This window comes from Pempheris klunzingeri, chromosome 3 (assembly GCF_042242105.1).
Source record: "Pempheris klunzingeri isolate RE-2024b chromosome 3, fPemKlu1.hap1, whole genome shotgun sequence".
Lineage (NCBI taxonomy): Eukaryota > Metazoa > Chordata > Actinopteri > Acropomatiformes > Pempheridae > Pempheris > Pempheris klunzingeri.
Window position 1 is genome coordinate 7,481,076 of NC_092014.1, and position 19,597 is coordinate 7,500,672.

At 41.9% G+C, this 19,597-nt stretch overlaps 1 protein-coding gene across 1 annotated transcript; it reads left to right on the forward strand.

Annotated features, from left to right (window-relative positions):
* Positions 1–18: 18 nt before the first annotated feature.
* fam193a (family with sequence similarity 193 member A) lies at positions 19–18,303 on the forward strand. Its single transcript, XM_070827557.1, has 23 exons — positions 19–402; positions 1,628–1,702; positions 3,377–3,619; positions 6,233–6,408; positions 6,517–6,684; positions 7,116–7,362; positions 7,503–7,627; positions 7,778–7,925; positions 8,009–8,083; positions 8,184–8,258; positions 8,348–8,460; positions 10,220–10,462; positions 10,605–10,761; positions 10,947–11,093; positions 11,883–12,161; positions 12,484–12,706; positions 12,798–13,112; positions 14,176–14,458; positions 14,563–14,749; positions 14,997–15,236; positions 15,391–16,294; positions 16,739–16,820; positions 17,277–18,303. The coding sequence occupies exons 1-23, from the start codon at positions 181–183 to the stop codon at positions 17,368–17,370; spliced, it is 4,821 nt and encodes a 1,606-aa protein (XP_070683658.1). The 5' UTR covers positions 19–180; the 3' UTR covers positions 17,371–18,303.
* The last annotated feature ends 1,294 nt before the right edge of the window (positions 18,304–19,597 follow it).

Genomic DNA, 19,597 nt, shown 5'->3' on the forward strand with positions numbered 1-19,597 from the left:
CTAGAGGCCATATTGGAATCTATGAAGTCGGCTTGCACTTTGATGGGACTGAGTGTCTGTCGTTTTGGGAGTCTCTAAATCGCTATCCCGGATATATACCCGAGTGATTGCTTGCGGCATTCCACTTGAGACCCTGCCAAGTGTGGACGGCAAGTTGTCTCGCTTCTTTCGTGGAAAAAAATGAGTCCAACCGATGCTAAACGAGGGGCTAAACGCAGGAAGAACAAGCGGGGCGGTGGCAGTAGCTGCAGTGCTGTCTGCAACACCAGCGGTGGCAAGGCCGGGGTTGCCTCGGCCCTAGGGTGTGCGGGAACAGCAACACCTGCCTCTGTCGTCAGCTTTTTAACACCTGGCAGCACAGGCAGCGGGAATATAGGGTCCATCACGGGCATTAACGGAGAGGTAAGAGTGTCACACGATGTGAACCGGTGGATGTCAAAACGGGGACGACTGGCTAGCAGCGTTATCAACGACACAAATCTGATTTGGGCCCGACACTGATGCGAGGAAAGCAGCTAGCTAACTAACCTATGCAACGTAGCTAGAAATTATCTGGCTTAATTACCGCCAGTGCTGGATGTTATACTTTGTTTAGTACCGTACCAGCTAGCAGGTCGTGTAGCTGTGTAGTGAAAGTGGCCTTCCTGTGTTGTATTAAACTGCTGTAAACATAAGGCTACCCATGCCCTGGCCAAACGCTGTGACTACCATCGTTAGCTTAAGTTAAGAGATCGCAGCTGAATCGACACCAACTTAGACACTACTAAGCATTATTTTGAGCTAATACACCCCAGGTACTCTGAGATTACATTAGCCAAGGCTAGTCTATTCAGCAGTGCTATTTGGTTCAACAGAGTTCAAAACACAGGCTGCTATTTCACAGATAAACATTAATGCTAGCTAATGCTAACAGTGAAGAGTACTAACAACTTCAGTCCCGTCGGGCCTCGATGTGTTTTTACAAGCTGATCTTTTCCACTTTTCTTGCCTTTTTTAGTTTAACTTGTGTGTATTTCACAGATGATAAACTAAGCCACCTATCTAACTTCAATTATCCAAGGCAGCTAAGTTATACTCTATATGTTTGCATTAAAACAATAACCTACATCGTCACCAAATGTTAGCTGGTGCTCATAGATGGGTTCAGAAGTTTGTTGGTAAGCACACAAATCTTGGCAGTGACATGTGTTTTCTCAGTTTTTTCCTGTTTATGTAATGTGTTACTGGACCTGTGTCATGATAATCAAAGACTTTTAACAATGCAAAGGTGTGTATGTTTATGATACATGCTCAAATAAACAACCTCCTGCCTTGGATGTTATGACCCCTCCATCCAGACAGAAGAAAATATAGACTCAGGGAAGTGCTGCTAGATATAATGTTTAAAAAGTGGACAAAATGGGCTCATGCTGTTTTTGTACTTATTACTGATATACATTAGTTTGTCTAATAAGGCTACAAGGCATTCAATGGCTATAGTTTTAACATGGCTGTCTGTCCACTATTGATTTGCATGTTTGGGCCCACCTGATTTGTTATAAATGTCAAGTATGACTAAATGTAAGTAATCACGTCAATGTGGTCAGTTCTATGTAAACATGTGTTGTTGTTTTTTTTTATCCCTTAGGTCAAAGTGAACAACAGTGTCACACCACAGTTTACAGAAGGACCAGTGAATGCTGACTTCTCCGGAGTCCTTCAGGTAAATTAACATAGATTGTTTCAGAAGTTCACCTCAGGCCACAGCTGTAGTGGCTCCTCCAAAGCCATGTCACATTTGCCAAACGTTGATACCAGAACTTCGGGCATACTAGACTGGGAGGGAAGCGTAGTATAAGATGGCTAAATTTGGACCTTATTTCATTGCCGTTACTCACATAAGTTCACTGTTTGGAAAAACACAACTCTCACAAACCGTCAGTTATGATGTGACATGCTCTGAAGACAGTTGTAAGTTGTGCAACCACGGGACATCGTCATCAGTGTTCAGACGACACATCTGGAATATGACTGGTGCCAGTCTCATGTTATTGTACCTGCCTACTCTGAGTGATCGAAGTGCAACAGTCATTTTCAGTTTTGGTAGCACTTTTCTTTGATACAGCAGTTTTATAATGCTGAGAACTCAAATGCAGCTTTCTGTTATCTAACTGTTACCAAAACATTTTTGGTGAAGGGATCAAAATTTATATTATCCTATTGCAATGATCTTGGGGCGTGAAACTGATATCTACCAACATAGAAAACAAGCTAAACTAGCCATCACAGCATCAGGACAATTAATGATGACATTATATCCAAATTAGTGTTATATGAATGCATGCCTTCCTGAATATATTCTAATAGTAAAGAACTGTGTCCATGTCACAGTAAAATGTCTGTAGAAGTAGTCATAAAAGCCAAAATTTATATTTCCATATTTCCAAATTAAATCCGTCCGAGTTACAGCGTCATCATGTGCATTACTGAACGCGTTTTTTGTGTATACTGTTTAGAACAGATATTTTATTCAGCAGACATAATGAATCAAATAATCCACCCCATGTTTATTTAAGATCAGTCTTTTTAGTCACTATATTATAAACACTGCTTGTGTTACGCTGATAAGAAGTTACTCAAAATGATGTCAGACAAACCTCCAATTGATTCCGAAGTCTCAAATATAATACCTTTGCAAAGTCGGTTTTTATAATGAATCGAATGTAGAAATGTGCAGAACATTGTGCGGTACTGCTTTATTGCTGTATCAAAGTGATTATGTGTGATTATTCCACAGTTATAGTATATTGAATGAATCCATTAACTGTTTGATTTGTCTCACTCCCTCTGACCGTTGCAGTATAAGAAATATAAAGGCAAACAGTTGTAAAAATTATTGGCTTACTCTGCTTTTTAGTGTAAACAGAAAATAGAGAAGAGGGGTGAAGTTGATTAACCCACACCACCCACAGATTCAGAGTCCCCCTGGGAACTACTGGCACACCTATAAAATGTTGCTGTAATGGAAGCAAAGCAGTTGTCTTTTTTGAAAATCTCAAAAGCCATTTTGTTCACCGACAAATACTGCCAATGTGGACATCATTAATTAAAGCTTCTGGCTGCTAATTATGTGTCTGTGCCTCTCTGGATCACTCACTGACAAGGCTGTGCATTAAGAAAAGGTCTCAGTGTTTTAATGGACTGCAGAGGGGTCTGACTGACATAGTTTGATGTTTTCTCTAATAAATAACTGCAAAGACCCACAGAGTCCATCTGCAATTATTCATTTATGTTGTTTGAACATTAATTGCACAGTAACTTGATGGAAACGCTGCATGGTTTATGGTATATTTTTCACTCCACTCTCTGCTTCCTCATCCTAACATACTCACCACAGACCCCATTCACGTTCGGCTTGAATCAGCGGGCTCCCTACACAGCTGGTGATCGCTGCCTCCTATGCCGATGTGAGCGCAAAGACGGTGCCGTGCCTTCAGAGGCAGGGATCTCGGGCCAGAATGGTACGTCGCAGCCCAACAAGACGTCCAGTGCCCTCCAGCTGCCTCTGTGGGTGTGCTCTGACTGCAGGCGCACGGTGGAGAAGGAGGACCGACACACTGCTCTGGAGCAGTCGTTGGGGGTAAGTCACCTGGTTGTAAAGCGGTTACATTCGTGGGGGAAGAGGCTGGTGTTGAAGTTAAAAAATGGCCGGCAAAGCTTTGTGGCTGTGGTGAAAGGACTGCAAGTCCTCCCATCCTTAGCAAGATTCGTTCACTTTCAAACCGTCTCTGTCTCAGCACCAATTCCACACATCTGCAGTTTAACTCACACAGCTGTGGTCAGTCTTTCTGTGGATGGTGTAGCTTTTGTGTTCTGGTTCTTTGCCAGAAAAACTAGAACAAATGGAGCAACCAGAAGCAACAGCTGTAGCTGTAAAATGTTGCAAAGGACATACTATCAATTTAATGTTTTGACTTTGGTTCTCTTTGAATGATAGCAAGACATTGTTATCTTAATGAAAAAATACACAAATATGTCTGAAGTGTACTCTTAACTTTCAGACGTTTTTGTACACTTTGTAGATGTTGGATTTCTTTAAATATCAGAGGACGGCTGGAAATATCCTCTGAGGCCTATATTGTATAAATGCCATGACGTCAAAGTGCAATGCCGCTTCATATAAAGAGCTTCTTTATATTAGACGGCCTGGCTATGTGCTCAGCTTGAGTCTTTGTAAGAAGAACACCAACTTCAAATTGGAAAAATCTTGTGATTCAACACAGCGTTACTGCCACTGAAATACAAAGTATTTGTTCTTCCTTTGGGTTGTGTTTATAAGGGTGTGATTATTGGATGTAATTGATAAGGATGTTGCCGATTTAATTCTTCACTACACACTGAATTTAAAAGGTTTTATTTGTTTAAAAAGGTGTTTGTTTTCATGAATGTTTTGAAAGGGTGAAACGTAACAATCAGGAAAATCAGTGCTTTGTAGTATAGACTGTAAACAATAGTTTCATATCTCATTATTAATTACATTTTGTTGTGTGATAATTGGCCATCTCTGGTAACTGCATGTATCATTTTAACACAGAGGTTAACTCTGGCTCATTTCGTTGTTGCACATTGGGGACATGTCTCTGAATTAAGGGAAAATTCTGAACATTTTCTTAAGCATTGTATTAGGAAATTAAAACCAAAATAGGACTAAATCTGTATACTGTGGCAGAATTTCTAAACTGAAATATCCTCCGTCGTAACACGACATTTGTGCTGGTACACGTATGTACTGTGTTTGCAAGGTTTCTTTATCACTGCGGCAAACGCATTGCTTTACTGACCACATGATTCAAAGTTGTTCTGCAAGGCATAAAATTGTATGTGCGTAAATACACCCTCTTCTGTATTTGTACATGTGAATACTGAAAACTAGTCAAAGTAGCAACCTATACTGTTATTGTCTATATTGTCACACTAACGCTGGGGCCACATCTACCGTGCGTGACGGCTACCTCACTGCTGCATCCAGTACGTGTGTGCTGTCCACACATTGAGTTTGTCTTTGGTAATGGCCATCAAGTATAAAAGCCTTTCTAACAAATGAACAGAATGTGTCCACAGAAAGGCTACAGGGCTTTTAATTCTAAACCGTTATAGGAATTGTTGAGTTAAAAAGAATATTTATTTTGCATGTCTGTATTATATTCTACAGGTACAGACATTGAAACTGTAGGGAAAAAGTGTGTAATTGCAGGTATGATTTCACTGTGTGTTTTTGCTGTGAACCGTGGGCATTGTGGAAAAAATAGGCAAGACTCCGACTCCCTAGATGAGCTGCAGCCGAGCTGTGCATGAGCCACACCGCTCACGGGCTGCGTGGCTGCTCTAACCTGTTAACAGGTTCCACAATGCACATGTGATACTCTGGTTCATATGCTATTGATCAGACTTAAATTAAGGCTTGTCAGGTATGTCAGGGGGTTTTGGTTTCCTCAGTTGTGAGTGTGGAGTGCCTTGGCTGTTTGGCTTGGGTTTGGTTTCCTTGTAAATGTGTTGTTCCATGAACAGAACAGAAGTGTAACTCTTAATCAAAGCTTCAATAGCTCGGTAATGGTTAAATCAGAAACTAGTAGGGTTCCTATCTCAGTCTGCTCCAACATGTGATATAAGTAAGAAACCCTTATCCCATGCTGTTCCTGTTGTATGGGCACACTGTTGGCATCCTGTACGCATTGCAGGTTCTTAAACAAGCAGAAGACTTGCTCCTTGGATTGTTTGATCCCAACTACTGTACCTGGACTACCTCTGTTGTTGGCTCATAGCACGGCATCTTCCTTGGCCTTGAAGCTGCCACAGTGAACAAGTCGAAGGTTATTGTTGAGGTAGAACAATTTTCAGACCACTCCAACCCACAGTTCAGGCTTTATGAAGATTCTTGTTGAGCCATTGCTGAAGAAAATGAATTAATGTAAAATGCACCTAAATACAGTGGGTTGAGCCACATATCAGCGGATCTGTGGATTATTTCTGTGTGTTCCTGTTGACATGCCCAATGTGTGCTAGTCACGTAATGAGCCATTGCAGCATGTTTTGGAGGTAAGACATCAAAACCTGGTAAACATCATTAACATGAATCTCGTGATTCAGCAAACACTAATTGATACATTTCTTTAAAGTCTTGCTCTGTTGCATCTTAAGGAAAGTATAAAAACTGCTCTGTATCTTAGTCTGATGTTTTTGCGTATTTCCATAGAGCCAGGACTTCCTCTTGCACATGCCTGTGGGTAATGGAAACCTGGGCCAGGATGCAGCCACAGGGGACAGACTGACCACTGCTGTGCCTACGCTACCCATGCTCCCTGCCCCAGACCTCACCGCACCAATGCCTGCTGATACAGTGTGCAGCTGTGAAGCCTGCAATGAGAGACGGTCAGTTCAGAGTGAATACCATTTAAGTACATGTCATTTCTACTGATTATTTAATCTGTGTGTGTTAAAGCTGCCACGATCTTTATGAATTTGTGTCCTTAATAACAGGGAGATCTCTGCTGAGTCAGAGAGGGAGTCACAGCAGCTGCAGAACCACTGGTCAGAGGTTCGCTACCTGGTGCGCTGCATCTACCGTCAGACAGGAACACCACTAGCAGATGACCATGACCAGCCCCTAGAGAGAGACAAGGAGGGCATGAAGGAGCTGGTCGACAGGTATAACTACCTTGTCTTATTTCTCTATTTTTGGATGTTTGTCCACTAGGGGTCTCTATTGAACTACAAAAGCATCAGGAAAAAAGTGTCTGGAAAAAAGAAAGCAAAATCAGTGGCCTGAGAGCCTTTGAAACCAATGATGTCAAGCTGAAACTACTACCCTCTTTGCTGTAATTGATCAGGTTAAAAGCCCCATAAAATGACATCTTTATTTTCTTGATTTGATGTATTTCCTGTTGAAACAGTTTCGGGCTGTGCCATTACTCACCAAGGGAACACCCTAAACTCTCCCCTTGACCAAGGAAAGATTACAAAGAGAGTAGGAATTTCAACAGGAAGTTTTTTTAGGTTGGAGTTTTCATTTACAGCAACTTGCCCAGTCTCAATTTCTTAGTATTGTTAAGATTAATTGCTTTATTTTCCCCCTGTAGACTCTGTGAGAAGGACCCCTACCAGCTGTATCAACGGTTGGAGCAACAGGCGCGTGAATACGTCTTGGAAATGAAGGTGCGGCTCCTGAAGCACCTGTCTACAGGCTCCAAGACTACAGGACCAGCGGGGACCGTGGCTGCAGCCCAGGGTCCTCCTCAGGCCTACCAGTTCATCTCCCTGCTGCTAGAGGAGTACAGCGCCCTCTGTCAAGCTGCACGCACCATCAGCAGCTTCCTGCTCACCCTGGTCAGTTCAACTTATGTGTAGCCACAGCAGCAAACACAACTACTGTGGTAGCTGGCCTGCGGGAGGCATCGCAGACAAATCAAAGCATGTTTTACTGCATTGGCATGAAGTAGATCAAAGTATTTTTTTTTCTTTCTCAGGAGAATGAGCACCTCCAGAAATTCCAGGTGACGTGGGAGCTGCACAACAAGCACCTTTTTGAGAATCTGGTGTTCTCTGAACCGATCTTGCACAGCAGTTTACCTGCACTGGTTGCACAACTAAAGTAAGATATAATTTTGCTTGTTTAAAGAAAGACATGATGAGTTACTCATCCGTTATCAGCAGTGTTACACACTCAGTGTTTTAAAAGTTTAACATGAACTCAAATTCTACAAATCTTTAATGACGTGTCTTATTCTGGATCCTGTTTTAGACATGGCACAGCCTCCCATGATTCATACAATGAAGATATGTACAGGACCTTGTTAGAAAGCTACCAGCAATTGCAGCAGGAAATGGCTTCAGTAGCTGCTGAATGGCAGGAGTGTGAGAAGAGGATTGATGACTATGTAGATGAACAGGTAACAAGACAACATATAAATTAAAAATAACGGGTGGTAGTAGATATAGATACAGTAATTAAAACTAAGGATCTCTTTCGCAGCTGCTTTTTAAGGTGGAGGGTCAGAGTCTCACCAACCAAAGAACAGAGCCACACAAGTCCTTGGTCAGCAAAAACGTGAGAGACTTGAAAATTATATCTAAACACTTTGTTATCGTCAAATCTTAATTTTGTTCACTTAAGGAAGTTTGTTTCATTATTATGTGCTGATTTCCAGACTTTGAAGACTAAGCAGCGAATGCTGAAGGAGGACTGGGAGTTCTTTAAGCAGAGAAGATTTATAGAAGAACAGGTATACAACAAGAGTGTGGAGCCATCGTGGTGGATTTCAATGCGCATTCCTGCGCTTCAAAGCAGTTTTTAATTTTGCTCTCTTTATAGTTACCGAACAGTAAGAAGTCTCCCTCCGGAGATAACAACTTCACAGACACTATGAGAATGCTCTCATCTCGTCTGAGTATTCCAGACTGTCCAAACTGCAATTATCGACGACGGTGAGTTTCCTGGATCCACTGAGGTGTAATTGTGTGGCCCAGGGATCATGTCATTTTCAGTGTAGTAAATTTAAAACAAATGCGAAACGGCCATTATTGACAAATGAAAATGTGTTCTTATTTAACCTTAAGTTTTTTAAAATGATCTTCCAATGATTCCAGTTGAGTTATGAGGGAGTTGATTACATCCCAGATTTTATGCCCATTACTCACTTAATCAGTGAGCTAAAGTGTGAAAACACAATTTGCCTTTTGTTTTCTTTATGTATGGTTGCATCTGGAATTCTTGTTAGACGGATTATCCAAAGGTAAGCTCATTATGAGCAGCTCATTAAGGCAGTAATTCATTTTTTTTTCCTCCATATAACTGTCACATGACAAAAGTCTCATTTTGAGATGTCATGGCTTTCAGTATTTGTCATTACTTAAATACTTGAGAAAATGTAAACAAAACACAGAAAAACATTTGACTTTACACATTTTACTATGTCATTTTGAATACTTTGTAACATCAAAATATTGAGATAATTCTGACATCCAAAGTCTTATCTGGTGTTTTATGTACACAGTCACTCATGTAATCCCTATCAAGCATTAAGCATGATGAAAACATATACTAAAAAGTGACACTGCTTGCTGTGACTATGAGGGGAATTCTCCATTTTATTTTTTCAAAATGAAATATATAGGACTATATCCTCCTGAGACCCAGCAATTCATTTTTGTGCACTGTAGTACTCATTCAGTTTTTGCTTATAACTCCCATACTACACATGCCACTCTACTAAGTCCTGGTGCTCCCTAGAGAGGACAAATTAAGTTTTAAAATGATGTTAAAATGACATTTGTGGGGGTGGAGCCTTGCCAACTTTCCTTTTTGCCTCCTTAAAATGGCACATTTTATGGAAGACAGAAAGGTAAGCTTAATATTCATATGTAACATGTTTTTGAATGTTATATGTTGATTGTTTTTAGTAATTAAACATCTAAGGAGTAATTTGAGTGAGTTTTCAGAGATGAGCTTATTTAGTTTCATAGGACAAATCACTAATTTTGTGTGTGCACGTCAGGACCTTGTACTTGCTTATTTCACTTTTTTTTTTTAGCAGACAGCTCTCTGACAGAAGCAGAGAGATTCTTAGCAGAATCATTGAGGGAGGTTCAGACATAGATCTGTCAGCAGATGAGAGTCTAATGAGCGAGACAGGGGAGAACCCAAATAAGGAATCAGCGGAAGATGACCAAGATGCGGAGCCAGCTGAAGTGTGCCGTCGTCCTCTATGGGTCAAAACCAACATGTAGGGATCTGAGGTTTTTAATCAGAGCAAAAAAAGGAAGGATAACCTACAGAGATGTGTTTCAGGAAATTAATTTAAGGGTTAGGTGCAGAATGCCTGGGTGCAACAGTAAAACATATGTGAAATGTGTCAAGTGTGAAATGTTCCTCTGTGTCTCCAAAAAATCACAGTGCTTCCTCAGGTATCATAAATGAATTGGAAACGAAAAACACCCCCAACACTTAAATTATATGAAAAAAAACCAAACAATTTATTTTTCCCGGGTCTCAGGAGGATAAAGTTATTAGTAAATAAAATATAAATAAATAAAATAAAATTATAGTACTAATTTAGATGTGAAGATAGAGGTTTATGGAGTCTGGTTTTAGCACCTTGAAATAGCTTGAAAAGTGCTTGAATTTTACCAACCCTGTAATTATTGCAATGTGAATTTTGTCCATTTCACCCATCCCCACCCACAGGTGCACGTGTGATGACTGTAGTCTCTCCCACATTCTGACGTGTGGCATAATGGACTCTCCGATTGCTGAGGACCTCCACATCAAGTTGCCCCTGCAAGGTGAACCTCCGCGCGACTACCTGGCTGAGGTTCACCCTCCCAGCCTCTCCTCCGGCAGTTCGGCTTCTGGCTCCAACTCCAGTTCTCCCATCACAATTCAGCAGCATCCAAGGCTCATTCTGCCCGAGGGCGATACCAACACTTTGTAAGTTCAGCAAGTCGCTTTTAGGCACAACTTATTGTTGTGTATTACAGATTATCATAATTGCACATCTCTTCCTATAAACAATTATTTCCCCCTCTTTCACTTCCCCCTAACCTGACTACTCATCTCTGTCATCTCCTAGTATTAGTGATGATGACGAAGTGCCTCCGTTGTCCAGTAAGTTCGGGGACATCTACCCTATGAGTGGCTATGAGGATAACAGTGTTGTGACCGCTGCTGTGAACGGCCTCCATAATGACATCAATGGAGAGGGTGAAAATGTGGCACTAAAACCAGGGGTGAGTTCTGTGCTGTTACCTCAAAAATGGCCAAGATTAGCTGTGAATTTCCCTGCCGGGTTTCTGGATGATGAAACTGATGTTCATTATGAGTGGGCTACTGGTAGTTCGGGGAATGTTATGTGTGTTGTTCCTCGCTTCCTACAGTGATTGAGTCTCTTTTGTTCAACACCTTTCTGTTTTAGTCTCCTCACATTACCAGCAGCAGCAGCTCATCAGAGGGTGACGAGGAGGAAGCTGATGGTGAAGTCAGTGGGGACCCCCGAGGGCAGCAGGAGGAGCTTTCCTCAGGAAAGACCAACAGTCCTCCACCTTCTTACAACCACCAACAGGTGTTAAAACACTTTTAATACAATTTCTTTGTCCATAATTGCTTGGAAATGTAGTGACTGAACCTGTAGCACATACACAGTTATTACTTTTATGTATGTTATGTACGTCCGTAATCCCTTAAAAGGAATGACAACAATCATAGCACTTCACACGATTCTTCAAACCAGTGGAGACAAAGGCCAATTAGGTTTTGGTTCATTTTGAAAATAGTCTGTATGGGCTTAGTACTGACCAAAAGAAGTCCATAATACCATGTCTAGTATAGAGGTCTAGAATCAAATACTTGTTCAGTATTGTACTCTTTCTTTCTGTTTCGACTGTTAGGCAAAGTTCTAATGCTGCTTGTCATTAGATGATTGAACACGTGGCTTATTTTGTTACATGGTGAAAAACGTTTTAGTAAAAATACTTGTGGAGTATTCTTTTGGCAGTACAATGTTAGAAAATAGAAAAAAAAAAAAAAAACAGAGAGCCAAAGACCATCTTCAATTGTTGTAATTTGTTGAGTTGTAATTGTATAAAAAAGGCAAAGAGGAGCAAATCCTTACATTGGAGAGGCTGGAAGCAGAGAATTTTTGGCTTTTTGGCTTGAAAAATTACTCAAATTATTAATTGATTATCAAAATCGTTGCTGATAAGTTTTCTGATGCTCAATTGTCAATAATATCAGCACTACTTGACAACATATGACTAAATAATCTTTCATTTTACTTAAGGAGAGGGCAGAGGGACACGCAGTCGAGACTAAAAGTAGACGACATGTTTTGAATTTGTGTTACCACTCTCAGGTAGAACAGGTCCAGCATGCCTGCGAGTGCCACGTGTGTAACCAGGACCCCAGCTCCTCCACCCTGGGCCCTGCCACATGCCTCCCCCCCAGTCGGCTCCACGCCGCACCTCCTCCCACTGTGGGACACCAGTTCTTCACAGACAGCAAGACTCCCCCTGCCCACCCTGCCCTCCACCTCTACCCCCACATCCACGGCCACTTGCCCCTACACAACTTCTCCCGGCCCTTACTGCACCCTACACTCTACCCTCCCAGTCCTCCTCTCACACACAACAAGGTGAGGATACATTTTGAGCCCATGCATCCATAAGTCTAGACACGTCCTGATTACTTTCTTTTTGTAGTGTGTAAAATTATAGTTATGAGTCTGTTTAAAAGAAGATTGATTCATTTCCTTATCATTGGGGAATTTTTAAAGGTTCCAGGAACAATACTGAGTTGTATTCTAGTTTCACTTACTCTCATTGTAATTTTAATTGTCTGCCACAAGGGGTCAGAATGAACCCAAACTAGGAAGTAAAATTCATCTGAATTGTATGCCAGCTCACATAAATTCATCTCATAATCCCAATTTAACTTATTTCTTTTTCCCTCTTAAGCCCTTACCTCCAAACCCTACATCAAACCACTCAGCGGCCAAGCAGCCGGCCTTCAGCCCTTCGTTACCGGAGCACGTTTACCAGAACTGCTTTGGCAGCGCAGGTGGGGCAGGTGACTGGAACAGCTCGCTCCAGTGCCTCTCGCTCAAGTTTGAGAACCTGTGGGATGCTGCTGTGATGAAGAGCTGGAATCCATCTGTGCTGTTGCCTGAATCCCTGCCAGGTGAGCCGCTCGGGTACAGCAGCAATGACTCAATTAAAAAATAAACAGAGATGGTTAATTTCATGACCTGTCTCGCATTTTACGTCAACAGGTGATATGCTTGGACCACCCCTTGCTGACGTGCCCCTCCCTCCAACGTCATCTATCGGCCCCCAAGGGGAACACCCCTCACTGCCCACCCCTCTACCCCCCTCGTCCTCCACTTCCTCATCATTGTCATCGTCTTCATCATCGTCATCGTCGTCATCGTGCTCCTCTTCAGAAGCCAAAGAGCAGAAGAAGAGCGGCGCCAAGAAGAAGTGTCTCTACAATTTCCAGGATGCCTTCATGGAGACCAATCGAGTGGTGATGGCCACGTCTGCCTCCACGTCCTCTGTGTCCTGTACTGCCACCACTGTCCAGTCAAGTAATAACCCACTCATGCACCTAAGATTGAAGAGACCCAACTCTTTAAGTGATTTAGGAGAATAGAGCAGTGATTAGGTTTGTACTGATGATATTTAACTTACATTATGGGCCGCTTAGTAAATCAACACACCTCGAGTTATTACGGGGCGCCCATTGTTAAATCCATCAAGGAAAATGTTTTGCTTTGTAACTTTTCCAAGTGAGTGGTAACATTATGGTTGAAAACAGGAACTGTTACAATAGCCAAGCCTATGTTCCCATTGCTTGAGCCAAAACTACCTACGAAAACAAAAGTTAAGACAACAGTCAGGCCTGTGTGAGTCTGTCATAAGTCCACTCACACAGTCACTGCCAGTGTGAAGTGTTTTTATAGTATCATGAAAAAATTAACGAGCTATATTGTCAGTCTCTCTAGGAGGCAGACATGATGATGCTTGCTTTTCATTAATAGCTCCTCTTTAGCAAGAGAGTAACTAGTTTTTAGGTAATTATTATGTTTTAACCACATGGACCTTTTTAAAGTATGGATACATGATACATGATGCCATGTTCAGTGTCAAGTGTGAGGTCCTATAAAGGCAACATTTCCTTAAGTATTAGGCATGCGTATGTGGCCTTAGATAAGGAAAGTTGCTGCACTAACAGGGTAATTGTCATTTTCGTATGTAGGTTTAAATGCAGAATTTAATAATAGTCTTAATATTAATCTTCTGTGATATATACAGTAAGTAATTAAGTCAATCATCTCATGAAACAGTAAGAAGGTAAATGAAAACAAAATCCAAACTAAAAAAGAAAAATACCTTGATTTAATTAAACAATCGATTGCTGCAATGTAATGAAATTGGTGTTAAAATGAATTGAAACATATTGAACAATTGGTATGCGCATGGAATATTGATGCAAACATAACGTAACGTAACAAGTCATGATCCTTTTAAAGTAGGAGAGACAAACTTAAATTTCTTCTCTAGTGACTGACCATGTTTTAAAGAGTTAGTTGTGGGGCAAAGAAGAACTAAACAATGCTCTCATCCAATATGTCTTTGTGTCTCCTCTAGATGATGTATTTCACAATCTAGGTAAAGAGGACCATAGGCAACCAACTCCAGCCACCCCTAGAAACGGCCCTACAGGACTGACCTCTCTCCCGCCGCTCTCGGGCCCCACCCTACCCCCAGCACCCACCACACACCTTCCCACAATGGGATCCCAACCCTTTCCAAAGATGGCCCCTCCAGCCCCAGACTTCATGGAGGCCCACCAGGGTTTGTGCCTCCCTCCCGCCGAGCCTCCAGCCTCCTCAGCGGATGGTCCTGTCAGTGCCCCACCCAGTGTCTGCAGGTAAGACCGCTACCTTATCCGTCAGCCTCATAAAGATCAATGCTGTTGTTTGTGATGAGAAAAAATAGTCGTTAAGGACCAGTTTTAAGTATGGTTCTTTTCAGTGATCCTGACTGTGAAGGCCATCGTTGTGAGGGGAATGGGGCCTATGAGCACCAACCGTACGACGGAGAGGAGAGTCAGGACGAAGACAGCTGCTCTGAGCATAGCTCCTCCACCTCCACCTCCACCAACCAGAAAGAGGGAAAGTACTGTGACTGCTGCTACTGCGAGTTCTTTGGGCATGGCGGGGTAAGATGCATTCATTTATTACTCACTGGAATTAGCATGTTCACCTCAAATTAAAATATTTTTTGGCGAATGCAAAGAACTTATTTCAATTTCAATTATGCAAGTTTTCAGTTCATTTTCTGACATTTGGTGATGTCCAAAAACTGAAATATGGCATTTACAGTCTAGTGAATTATAATTTGTTAGCTTAATGTAAAAATATATCAATATAATACTTATTGATTTCATCACTTTGTTTTATTCCCAGCCCCCAGCTGCTCCTACCAGTCGAAACTATGCAGAGATGCGGGAGAAGCTGCGATTGCGTCTGACAAAACGTAAGGAGGAGCAGCCTAAACGTGAGGAGCAGCAGCCAATAATAGAACGAGATGGAGGGGTGGAGGACCATAGGCGAGTGGAGGACCTGTTGCAGTTCATTAACAGTGCAGACAGTAAACCAGCCTCCAGTTCTAAGGCAGCCAAACGGGCCAGGCATAAACAAAAGAAGGTAAATGTCCCTCCCCGTCAGTTCAGAATACCCTAAAACTTCTAGTGTATATCCATCCAGTCAAAACCACTTAGCATTTTGGACAACCTTGACTATGTATTAAGTACCATTAGAGTTATTGCAGTTCTGACAGTGTTTGTCTGCTATGCTTCAGATGGAGGAAAAGGCTCGTCTGGAGGCAGAGGCCCGTGAAAGGGAGGAGCAGCAGCTGTTAGAGGAGCAGCAACGGCGACAGCGACAGGAAGAGGAGGAGGCAGCGCTTCAAAAGGAACTGCTCCGGCTGCAAGAGCTGCAGCAACATCGCGCTGCCAAGAAGAAAAAGAGAGAGAAAGCAAAGGAAAACACCGCTCCCCCTCAAAACAACCCACAGCCCCTCAAACAGACAGCTCAGAACGTCCTAGACAACCTACAGAACGGAAAGTCACAGCTGCTTCAAACCTTTATCCACCTCCCTGACCAGAAAGAACCCCGATTTGACCCCATATCCCGGCCCAACACACTGCACAGCCCAAAACACACCAGTGAGAAGGGGTTTTCTACTGAGACCAACATCCCCAACTCTCCAGCCACCCTCCACAATGGCTCTTCTACATCTCAGCTTGAGATCAACAGTAAAGTCAAGGTCAAGCAGTCTGCTAAAGTGGCCACTTGTGAGGCTGCTGTCAAGAAAGCCTCAGAGTTGCTCAAGAGCTCAGATGTGACAGCAAAGCTAGTTAATGGCACCGCCCCCACCACTACAACAGACACCAAAGCAACACGAATCAGGCCCGCCGAGGCCCTGGCCCCTCTCCCAAACACTGAACCACGGAGGGAGGACAGGAGTAATAACAGAAGTACCAGTGGAAAAAGGCAGCAGCAACAACAACAATCGCTGACCCAAATAAAGGAAGACAGGAGAAGTCCACCTGTGTCAAACTCTTCCCCGTCTCCCCCTCCAGCCCCCCAGTTTGAGCAGAGCCAGCAGAACGGCAAGCCTCCCAGTGCAGAATCCCCACAGCCCAAAGGCAAGACTAAGAAGAACAAGAAGAAGAAGGGGGACAAGATGAACAGCTCAATAGGTTGGTATTGTAATTCAGGTGTGTGTGAACTGAAAACCGTACATCTGTAGTTTTGTATCCAATAGTTTTTTTTCCCCTTAAACCCACTCCTGATCAGCTTTACTGCTGAAATAACTGGTGTGACTCCAAAAACATTAAATGCTAAACATCATTGTAGGTGCACTTAACAGCACACTCTGACCAGGGACAGCCTGATCTACTTCCTCATTTGTCTCTTGGGTATTCTGTATAACTACGGCGTCATAGTTTGGTTAGTTAATGTGTGCACTGTGCAGATTGCTGCTGTAATTTAGGACTTTCGTAGTGTCAACAATGCATATGACATAGAGACTGACATACATATCCAAGTTCCTCTCAGAGATGAACTTCATAAAGCGCCTACAGAATGATCAAAGTTATTTGAAATAGGAGCATTTACCATATATGTACACTTTCTTGTTTTAGATGATGTATTCTTGCCCAAAGACATTGATCTGGATAGCACTGAAATGGATGAAACAGAGAGGGAGGTGGAATATTTCAAAAGGTATGTGTATTCAAGTATCTAACAAAATACTGATATGTTTCTAAAATATTTTCCCTTGGTGTCAAACTTTGACCACCAGTGATACTGTGGAGTTACGGGCTTTGCTTGTATTGCATGCATTCGCACGAAAATGCCGTTGCACAAGAGGTTTACACAGTTTTACACTATCCTACTAAAAGCGATGCAATAGACATGCATCACAGTGCTAGCAAAGGCAATGACGATGACTGCTGGCAATCAAACGTAGATGTTAACAAAGTAGCTTTATATTTATCACAAGTGGTTCCTTCCCTATTATGTTTATTAGGCCTCAGAGATACAAAATGTATTTCTTGAAACCTTGAATGCAAATTAAAACTTCACTGGGTACTTTTTTTTTTATATACATTTAAAATTGAGGAAGCATGGCTCTCGAAAAGGTTAATTTATTAAAAAAAAAAATGTTTTCCCCTGCAGGTTCTGTTTGGACTCTGCCCGGCAGACTCGCCAACGGCTTTCCATCAACTGGTCAAACTTTAGTTTGAAGAAAGCTACGTTCGCTGCACATTGAGGGCGTTAGTGAGTGACTGTCAGGACGCAATCAGTACCTTAATGGCTATACCACCCACACGGCCCCCGCCCCCCCACCCATCCCTTTACCTCCACCCAGCTGTTGTCCACCCAGAACTTCTCTCCTGCTGTGCCCAAATCACACCCACGCTGCCTTGCTTTGTTCTTGTCGCTGTGTGGTTCCAACACAGACCCATCTGAACTGATCCACCTGCAGAACTAAAACAAAAATGAAATGAAACGACACAAAAAGAATCACAAAATGCTACTTTACATCTGATTAATTTTCCTTGCGTGCTTGTGTGCTTTTAGTCTGAGTTGGGCATTTCTCTTGACTGAAAAAGCCATGGTCTGAAATTATTTTCTTATACTGGCTTATCTGTAGTCAAAAGATGCTTACTATGTCTGGATGGTTTCCTTCCAAAAAAAAAAAAAGAGACAAAGGAAACTACAAAAAATGAGAAATGTAATGAATTAAAAGCTGTATTTGAGATATTGTGGCTTACTTATCCCATCGTTTCCGGTTCCTAGCACGGCATCTCATCCACATGATTGACAAGGGAATGGGCTTGGTCAGCTGGTCTCCACTCCCCACCCGCCCCCACCACCACCTCCTCCTCCACCCGATTTCACAGAAAGGAGGAAAGCGTAATACTTGACAATGTTCTTTTTTGGTTTTTAAGTACTGTTTAACAAACTGTTGAGTAAAAGTGTACCAGTTACAGTTTTTGTTTTTCTTTTTGACCTGTAGCCAGCTTGTATCAGAATACTTTCAGAATGAAATTGAAAAAGAACAATACTCACACTATCAATCTGTTATAGAGTGTATATTGTATTAACACTGAAGCCAAACTGGCTACTTTTAACATATTGTTAAGTAATATTAAATCTTGTCTTTCTTTTTTGAAAGATGGAATACAGTAGTATGGCAGGATTATGTGTCTTGTGTCAAATCTTATTTCCTTCACGCAGTAGAAATTGCCATTAAAGGACATGGACACTTAAAACTACACACATACATGTAAAGAAATAATTGTACATTTTGGGACATAACCTTATTTGCTTATTCTCCCAAAATAGTTCGATAAGAGGATTGATACCAGTCACATCTGTCCTTTTGAATATATGCTAACAACTGGTACCCAGTTAACTTAGCTTGGCACAAAGACTGGAAATACAAAATCAGCTCTGTTCAACAGTCACAAAATACGCCTACCAGCGCCACCAAAGCTCACTAATGAACATGTTCAATCTCGTTTGTTTAATCCCTTAATTTCCATATAAAACCAACAATTTGCTGGTAACTAATGTTCATGTGCTGGATTATTTGTTGGCCAGGACGTTAACATCTTAGTATCTCTCCTGGTCACCAAGCAGCCATTTAGAGCCAGGGAATAATCTGGCACATTAACCTCTTTATGTGGATTAAACAACATATAGCGTGTTGATAAGTGAGTTTTCTAAGTGCTGGTAGGTAGATTTAGGTACAGTTGGGCAGAGCTGTGACAACAATTTCCCCCTTAACCCAGTCTTTGTGCTAGCTAAGCTAACCAGAAACAAACATGAGAACGGTATCAAAGTTTGTGAGTAACTCAGTAAAAAAGGTAATTTCCCAAAATGTTGAACTCATGCTTGACTTCGATGTGCCCATGTCCATATGGGACAGGTAAATAGCATGAACTGCTTGTGCCAAAGCACCAGTTTTACCCGTTGTTGCCGCTCTGCATATGCATGAGGTTGCAGGGTGAGTCACACCCTCAAATACATGTTCCTTTTGGGAAATCCACTAATTGACCGTCATAATCAATCTACAAAGCCACCGTAACTGAGTCATGTAGATCCAGTGGTTCAGTTTCACTTGTGAAGTGTGTTAAACAAAAAAGGTAGCTGCCGTCGGAGTACCTCAGGCATTTACATGTAGCCTCATTTCATACATGCTCATGAAACTCTAGGGAAAATTGATTTCAGGCAGTTATGAAATCAAGTACATTCCCTCAGGGTGAAGCGAGCGTGAAATGAGGTTATACTTTGGCTTATCTAGATGTTGATGAGTTAATACATAGATTTCACTGATCAGCACTACCACAGTAAAAGCTTTGTGCTTGATGTTTTTCCACCAGTTTGTTTCAGTTAAAAATGGCATAACTGCAGTTTTGTGAACCTTTTGAAAATCTATTGGTGACTGCTGAGCTGTCTTATTGACATCTGCTTGCACAAAGACAAAGGGG